We start from the raw sequence: 9,117 nt of genomic DNA, 5'->3' as shown, positions 1-9,117 counted from the left end.
AGAACAGGACAAAAGTGTATTTTCCCACTAATATATATTGTGCCTACACATACCCACCTTCTCTCTTTCTCCCATGCACACTGTAGAAGGTGATATTGTCAATTCTTCCTTTATTTCTTATTTTATTTTTATTTTTTGCACTGATAGAGATCAAACTCAAGGCTTCATGAATGCTAGGCAAGTGCTCTACCACTTGAGCAATACCCCCAGCCCTACTGGTGTTTGTTTTAAGAAAAGGGGTAGCCTACTTCCAGAGCATTCTATCACAGTACCCTGAAGTTGTGTCATACATACCTGTATGATGCAGCCCTGCTGACTTTAGGGGACACAAAATAGGCAGGCAAGCTACTTGTCCAGAGTGGAGGACTTTGGTGTACTTTGCTTTTTTTTTTTTTTTTTCTCCCCGCAGTACAAACTCAGGGCCTACACCTTGAGCCACTTCACCAGTCCTTTTTTTGTGATGGGTTTTTTTGAGAGAGGGTCTTGAGAACTATATACCTGGGCTGGCTTCGAACTGCAATCCTCCTGAGTATCTAGGATTACAGACATGAGTCACGGTGCCCAGCCTGTGCTTTGCTATTGAACAGGGCGGTCTTCCATTTCTTTTCTCGTTTCACAGCTGCTGCTCCTTCAGGTTCCTCCCTTCTCCCCATGTTACTGTCCCAAAACCCACCAAAAGCCTTTCCTAAAAAAAGGTGGCCACTTTCTTTGCAGGGCAGGTCTCAGGCTTACCAGGGGGCAAAAGCCACCATGATAACTACAGATCCTTAGGTATGAGGGGAAGGGGAGGAGAAAAGAAAGCAGGAAGGGAAAGGTGTAGTTGCTAACTTCTTAACCCAAGGCTACTGCTGATCCGCCATGTGTGCTTGGAATTTGTAGATTCTTTGTGCTCCAAGGGAGGACACGACTGAGTGGCTGGGTTCCCTCTATCATCTCCTTACTTATTTCTCAGCTCAGTGCTGATTTCTTTTTTCTTTTTTATTCTTTGATTTTTGGCAGTCTCTGAATTTGAACTCTGGACCTCAAGTTTGCTAGGCAGGTGCTGTACCACTTGAGCCACTCCCCCAGCCCTTATTCTTCTTTCAAAACACTTTTTTCTATGTTTTCCATGTGTCTTAGGGAGGGAGCTTTGGAAGCTCACATGCAGTCTCTGGGTAAGGTCCTGCTTTGAACCCTGGCTGTCCTGGCAGTCCTCTTTCCCAAAGAATTCACACTGGGATGGCTTCTGCTGCTGGCTCTGGTGACATGCTGTGACTAAACTAGGGTCAAGATAAGTCATCTATAGCTCCCCTTCCTAGAGACGGGCCAGAGGTAGGTGAAGTGGGTCCAGAGGAACTGTGTTAGTCATTAGGTAGGGTTGACTGTTATGGAGTGGGCACACCTGTAAATCCTAGCTACCAGGAAATGAGATTAGAAGGATCTCACATCAAAGGCAATCAGGCAAATAGTTTGCAAAAATGCCTAACATAGAAAGTGCTGGCACAGTGGCTCAAGTCAGTGGGTAGGAACACCTGCCTAGCAAGCATGAGGCTCTGTGTTCAAATCTTAGTCCCATCCAAAAAGAACTACAGATTTCAACCACTCTCCTAACCCACAATTCTTATACTAGAAATTGGAGGATATAGCAGAGTAAACAGAATGCTCTCCTTTCAGGATTTGAATCCCAGTTCCTCATTCAGCAGCTGGTGGACTTAAACTCTGTAAGCTTCAGTTTCCTCATCTGTAAAATGAGGAGATTTGTAAGATGCTGGTATGTAGAGTTGAGGAGAGTGTTAAATGAGATAGTCCATAGAAAGGCAGCCAGTACCATGCCTGGCAGGTAGCTAGTAATCCTTGAATAAACAGTAGCTTAGTAGCTGTTATTATAAAACATTTATGAAGCACCTTCTGGACTAGCTTGGTTTTTTTTTTTGTTTTTTTTTTTCAAAGACATGGGATTTTACTACATTGTCCTGGCTGGCCTCCAACTCCTGCCTCAGTCTCTTCAGTAGCTGGGAATATAGTGTGTACCATCTTGCCCAGCTAGATAACTGGACTTTGAGGAACTCTAGCTTGGAACACAGACAAGCCCGTAAATGAAAACTTCCAGTATAAAGGGTAAGAGTTGTAACAGAAATAACGTGGACATACTGCTATAGAAGCAGAGAAGGAGTGATCAAGGAAAAGAAAGACATTTAGATATGTGAGATCCAGAGAGGGTGGAAAAACATTCCAGGAAGAGGAAACACAGGCTTCATGTAGGAACGGTTATGAGACTATGGCTTGCTTTTATGCTATTAGCTAAAACTGGGAGCTTTAACTCCTAGAGGCTGTTAAAAGTTTTACGCATACTAACAACAGATTTGTATTTTAGAAAATTCACACTGACAGCTGTATGCAGTGCAATTAGGTGCAGCTGGACTACAAAGCAACAGTGGACAGGCTGTGCACTGGATTATAATCAAGAGACAATCATGGTCTGATGTGGTGGTGCACATATGTAATCCCAGTACTCTCAAGGCAGAGGCAGGATGGCGATTCTATGCACAAGTTAGGTTTTAGAAGAATCTGGGCTGGTGATGAGAGCCTCAACAGAGAGAACTCTGACACACTTTGTCCCCTTTGCCTTTACCCTTCCCAGTTCCCATTCAACAGTCCACTGAGCCATCTCTTTTGGGAGGCCCTTTTGGTTTCTTCTGCAGCCTAGATTAAGTATCCTTGTCATTTCCATCTTAACTCTTGTCATTCCTTTGTCATTAATTGTTTCCTGATTCTTCCTTACTGGTCTGCGAATTCAGTGACTGCAGGTCTCAGCCTTGATCACCACTGTACTCACAAAGCCAGTGCAATGTCAATAGCTATTTGCTGAATCAATCAATGAAAACAAGAACTTTAGTTGGCTTTGGGGGCAGCTGGAGGACCCAGCAAACAAAACACCAGTTTGTCAGTCATGGAGCCTTGCTGAGAACTCAGATCCTGGGCCCATACCATCTTTTTTATTTATTATTATTTTTGTGTGTATACTACAGGTGTTTGAACTCAGGGCCTCACGCTTATAAGGTAGGCGCTCTACCGCTCTACTAGTCTCTATTTTTGTGTTGGGTATTTTGGACATAGGGTCTTGGGAACTATTTGCCTAGGTTAGCCTCGAAACATGATCCTCCTGATTTCTGCCTCCCAAGTAGCTAGGAATACAGGCGTGAGTCACTGGTGCCTGGTTCCCATCCCATCTTTTCTACTCCAATTCTTCTGTGCGAGTCATTTCCTGTAGATCCAGGGCCTGGCAGAAAGAACAATCTACCCAGCAAGCAAATCTCTACAGACTGCAGGCTGAGGCTCCGCCCCTAGGCCCTAGACTCCGCCTCCCCATCCTCTGCAGTCTAGGTTCCGGCGGGTGGTGACACCCGTAAAGCCGCATGCGCAGTACGCGCTCCAAGTCTCCTTTGCCCTTCTCCCAATGGCGGGCGGCGGTCCCCTTCCCGACAGCCTCCCTCGGGTAGAGAGCGCGTCATTTCCGGTGAGGAAGGCCCGCGGCAGCTGCCGCCATTTCGGGCACTGCTGTGAGGCTGAGACCGGAGCCGGTCCGCTGGGCGGCGGGCGCCGAGGCTGGAGGGGTGCGCGTGGCGGCGGCGGCCCAGCGTGTAGGCGCGGAGGCGGCTATGGCGGGCAATTTCGACTCGGAGGAGCGGAGTAGCTGGTACTGGGGGCGGTTGAGCCGGCAGGAGGCGGTGGCTCTGTTGCAGGGCCAGCGGCATGGGGTGTTCCTGGTGCGGGACTCGAGCACCAGCCCCGGGGACTATGTGCTCAGCGTCTCCGAGAACTCGCGCGTCTCCCACTACATCATCAACAGCAGCGGCCCGCGCCCTCCGGTGCCCCCGTCGCCCGCTCAGCCTCCGCCCGGTGAGGGACAGACGGACGGGAGGCCCCGGGCGGGGGTGAGGGCCGCGGATCTCCCAGCCTGGCTGGCTGTTCCTGGCGAGCTGATCCCCACGAGGGGCGTGGGCAGAGGGCTCGAGTGGCCCTCTTGCTGCCCAGGCTCGTTCCCACCGACGAGCAGGAGCGTGTGGGGGAGGAGGGAATGCTGACCGGGGCGCCTGGGTGTGCCTTGGGAGGACAGCCCAGGGGAAGGGGAACTGCTTCGGTCCCAGGGTGGGGCTAGCGCCCGGTCAGGCACAAGGGCAGGGCAGAGCTAGGCAACGTGGGGACAAAGAGCCGAGGAGGATGTCTGCACTTGCGGGGGCATCACTTGGCAGCGGTGCCCAGAATGAATCCGATAATCCTACAAGTGGCTTTTAGGCTTGAAACGTTTCCTGTAGTGTTGGAGAGCCGGGTTTGGCCATTACTCCCCTGGTGGCCTTTGGTAGGAAGTCACCACATACTGGCCGGGAGGGATGGAGACACCCTCAGGAAACCGGTCAGCTTTTTCCTTTCTTGGGCATTTTTCCAAAAGGCTTTTACCGTCCTCTTTCCCCTGTGGAGGACGAAGGTGGTGAACCAAGTGCCTTGGTGATGTAAGCTGATGCCTGGCTGACTGTGTCCAGGAGATCTTAGTGTCCAGAAAACTGTCCACTGCATTTGAGATTTTAGTTTTCAAACTGGTTAGTGGAGGAAAGATTTGGTTTTGGTTTTCCAGAAAATAAGCCAGACCTAAGGCAGTGGAAACAGTCTCTTTCCTGAAAGTGAATGGAGCTTCATTTTCCTTGGGCTTAAACATTGTTGGTCTTGTACTTCTGGCCCTCTTTGCTCAGGAAGTTGGGGCTGTAGCCAGAGTCTTCCTGGATATTGGGAACAGATCCTGCTGAGCAGACTCTCCAAGAACTTAAATCATCCCATTGGGTCTTCTTTGTCAGGATCATTGAGATAGGCCTGTCTTACCCATGTTATTGGACTTGTTTTGGGAATGTGAAGGAAATAAATTCATTTAGTACTTGAGGTTTATGAGATGCAGAATTACTCCAGAGGTTACTATTGTCTGTGTATCTGTGTAAAAGCACCAAGAATCCTAGTGCCCTCTCACTGTTCCCACATAGAACTAGTTTCTTCCTGACTGGCTGAGATCAGATCCAGGCCTGTCTTATACGAAGTAGGAGGCTCCTGGGCCAGCCTTCTTAGACTTGCCCTTTTAGGATAGTCCTAATTTAGCTTTACTTACTCTGGTCAGAAATGGGGAGTTGGGATTTGCAGTCTTTTTCTTGTTAACATATTCCAGTTTTTAGAAAATGAGTATGAAGTCTTTAATAAATTGTCCTAGATCTTTCTTAGGCTGGTCAGTTTAGGAGGTAGGAGTATTGATGCAACATATATTTTGCACTAAACAGGATAAATTCAGCTTTGATGAAACTGCAGTATATCTAGGGTTTTGGATTAAATACAGAAACAGGATGGCAAGCTATCACTGAAATTTCAACTTTTTGTTTGAGCATACATGTTGTTGATAACAAAATCAGGTTTTTTTGTTTTGTTTTGTTTTGTGGTGCTGGGGCTTGACCAGGGCCTATACCTTGAGCCACTCCACCAGCCCTTATTTTTGTGATGAGCATTTTCCAGCTAGGATCTCAAGAACTATTTTGCCTAGAACTGGCTTTGAACTGTAATCCTCCTGATCTCTGCCTCCTGTAGAGCTATGATTACAGGCTTGAGCCACTGGCACCCAGCTAGCTGGCAGGTTTGTTAGCTTGTTATTTCTTCATATCTTGGCATTGTGATTTTATTCGCAATACTTACCTTGATATTGAGCTCCACCTTTTCAAAACAGATAAGAATTCGGATCCTTGCTCTAGGAGAGCAGGTGAAGATTGCCAAAGTTTGTGGATGGGGTGTGAAAAGTTGATGGGCATTGTGGTAATTCTTTTTTGCCATGTGCCCCATTTTCTTTGTAGGGCAATTGATGATTTGCTGTCTTTATCATGATTGCTTAATCTGTTCTTTTCCTCAAACTTTTTTTTTTGAAGCCACACAGAGGAATTGCTTGAATTTTAGAGAGGCATGCACAATATTAATAGCTAACATTTATTGACTGGTTATTCTCTGTCAGGTACTTTGCTGAGTACTCTAAGTGCCTTATCTCATTGACTGTTCATAATAATCTAGTAAGTGAAGTACTGTGATTTCCATTTATTAAAATATTTGCATTTTATGGTGTAGGATCTAGATTCAGTAATTTGCCTAATGTCACACAGCTAGTATGTAATTTTTTTTCTTTTTTCTTTTTTGGACAATACTGGACTTAAACTCATAGCCTCACATACTCTGCTACTTGAGCCACACCCCCAGTTCTGTGACAACAGAATTTGAACCTAGGCATTCTGATTTGAGAACTGAACATTTTACTCTATACCACTATGGGATCCTAGCATTGCACACAGCAGACTCTATAACACTTGTCTGTGCTCTGAAGTCTCAGGTTCTATTTAAAGACCAAAAGGAAAGAATGGCAAGAAGAAAAGTGACTTAAGCATACAAACAAAACACATCTGCTATCTAAAGTTAGTGGTGGAGTTGGGGATGTAGTTCAGCACAACAGCACTTGCTTAGCATACACAAGGCCCTGGGCTCAAGAAGACCCAGTACTTCAAAAAATAAAGTCAGTAATGAAGAGGCTTTTAAAAACCTTATGTGGGGCTGGGGTATGGCTCAAGTGGTAGAACACTTGTGTTAAGCATAAGGCTCTGATCAAACCCAGTACTCCCCTTCATCCCCCCCTCCCAAAAACAAAAACAAAAACCTTTCCTGGTGGGCTTTTCGCTTAAGATTACGTAGTATATTTTGTGTATGTAGTAGATATGTAAAATTTCTGTGAAATGGCTTAGGTTTAGTTTTTAGAGGTTTAGTTTTTAGATAAAATACGCCAGATATTCTTAACCTTTTCTTAGCTCTTTGGCTCCCACAGTCCTCCTTTGTTCCTATAGCCTGGGATCCTCTGACTGTGCCCCAAGGCCATAGGGAATAATTTGGTTAAGTTTGCTCGTCATTTCTGTCAGGTTGAACTTGTAAGACTTTTTTTTTTTTTTTTTGTGATACTGGGGTTTGAACTGAAGGACTACACCTTGAACCACTCCACCAGTCCTTTTTTGTGATGGGTTTTTCAAGATAGGGTCTCACGAATTATTTTCCTGGGCTGGCTTTGAACTGTGAGCCTCCTGATCTTGACCTCCTGAATAGCTAGGATTACAGGTGTGAGCCACTAACACCTGGCTAAGCTTGAAAGACTTATAACAGTTGATCCACTAGTTTCTTCCTCTTGGAGCAATGAAAGACAACCAGACCTTGACTGGTTGAATCCTTAAAACTGAATGGATCTGAGTTACACATTCTCACAGTTACAAACTTGAGGCCTGGAACCTGGGTTTGAATCTTTCTTACCTGTCACTTCTACTTATGGGACTTTGGACATGTTATTTAACATTTAACTTCTCTCTAATTTAGTTTCTTCATCTGTGAAAGAGGGAAAATAGTAATACTGACTTCATAGGGTTGCTGTAATGATTAAATGAGCTTAAGTGTATTAAATACCTAGGAATGTGGCAGGCATATTGAATAAGTACTCAAGAGTTATTAATTTTGTGAACATAATGATGAGGTGGAGGGTAGCTGAAACAAATGGAAGACCATTCTCAGCGTTGAGGGACTCACTGGCATGCCCAATGTGAGTTGGTTAGCACTGGTGAAGTAGTACACCTTGGGGAATGGTGCTAGGTAAGCAGGATTGGGGTGCATGAAGAAGTAAGAGGGCTGGGGGCTTGGCTCAAGTGGTAGAGCACTTATTTAGCAAGTGTGAGGCATGAGTTCAAACCCCTGTACCAACAAAAAAATAAAAACATTTAAAAAAGTAAAAAAGAACTTTAGGTCTTGTTCATAGAAATAGGGTGGAGCTTGCTGTTATCTGCTCTACTCAGAGCCAGCTGCCTATTGCCCTAATGGGTAAAGGAGCATAAAATCTTGCCTCTTGGCCAGGTGTGGTAGTGCACAGCTGTAATCCCAGGTACTCTGAGGCATAGATAGGAAGACCTCAGTCTGAGGCCTGCTTGGGCAAAAACAGGAGACCTTACCTGAAGATATTAAAGTATAAAACTGGAGACATGGCTTAAGTTGGTAGAGTGCCTTCCTAGCAAGCAGGAGGCCTTGAGTTCCATTGTCTCTCCTCCCCCCACCCCCCCAACATGCACAAGGTCCTGGGTTAGACCCCCAGCATGGTGGAAGGAGGAGTTTCTTCTTTTTGGAGATGGGAGGCAGAAGCTAGGACAAGGTATAGTGCTGGGCCAACCTACCCTTTTACCTTCACAGTTTTGTTAGTCTCATCTTTACAGTTCACAAACATGGTTCTCACATCTTACTCTTCAGGGTCAGAGTATCCCTCCATCTAGTGGTTCCAAAGAAGCTCTTCAGTGTTCACTCAGACATTTAGTGCCAAAAAAAAAAAAATCCCATGGTTAAAGGAAATAGGTTTATTTATTAGGGGATTTCTCCAAGTCTTTACTATGCTCATGTGAATTCAAGAGAAGGTGCTGTGTTTTTTCAAACCTAATTGGCCATAGTTTTTGTTTGTTTTTGAAGGGATAGCATTTCTGTGTGGCCCAGGCTGGGCTGGAACTCATGATCCTCGTGCTTCCTTCTTTCTAGTGCTAGGATTATAGACTTGTACTACCACGCCTGGCAGTCTTATTTGAGAAGCATCTTGAGGTTCTGTGGAATCTTCTTTGGTAAACAGTGGCAAACAATGTACTAGACTGTGGAGCTGAATTTGCTTTTTACTGAGCATCCATAATGTGCTAGCCACTTTTAGAAACTGTTTTTGATACGTTTTACAGAAAGAGAAGCTGAGGCACAGAGAGGTCAGATATCAGCTCATATAGCTAGTAAATGAGATCCACAGTCCATCAAACCTACTAGTCTGAAATCTGCAAAGTACAGTGCTGAATACCATAGGTAGGGGAGAAGGAATGGGAATGAAGGAGAGAGGGAGTGCTGTGAGATTTAGAAGAGGCTGATGATATGCCAAAAGTAATCTGGCCTGTTCTAGCCCACCAAACCCTCAGGTGTTCATCATAAAACCTTCAGGAACTGGCATTGATGTAGCCTGAGGGCTGAAGTGCTTAGACATAAAGAGAAACTGAAATCATGGGCTGGCAGAGTGGCTCA

General features: G+C 45.5%; 1 protein-coding gene across 2 annotated transcripts in view; it reads left to right on the top strand.

Annotated features, from left to right (window-relative positions):
- Nucleotides 1-3,488: 3,488 nt before the first annotated feature.
- Crk (CRK proto-oncogene, adaptor protein) overlaps nt 3,489-9,117 on the top strand; it is a 28,361-nt gene continuing 22,732 nt past the window's right edge. For both annotated transcript variants that reach the window (XM_020157924.2, XM_020157923.2), the window contains exon 1: nt 3,489-3,879. In XM_020157924.2, the coding sequence (XP_020013513.1) occupies nt 3,639-3,879 (241 nt within the window). In that variant the 5' untranslated portion in view covers nt 3,489-3,638. The remainder of the gene's footprint in view (nt 3,880-9,117) is intronic.

Source organism: Castor canadensis, chromosome 11, assembly GCF_047511655.1.
Source record: "Castor canadensis chromosome 11, mCasCan1.hap1v2, whole genome shotgun sequence".
In the NCBI taxonomy this organism is placed as follows: domain Eukaryota; kingdom Metazoa; phylum Chordata; class Mammalia; order Rodentia; family Castoridae; genus Castor; species Castor canadensis.
This window is presented reverse-complemented; position numbering and strand designations above follow the sequence as displayed.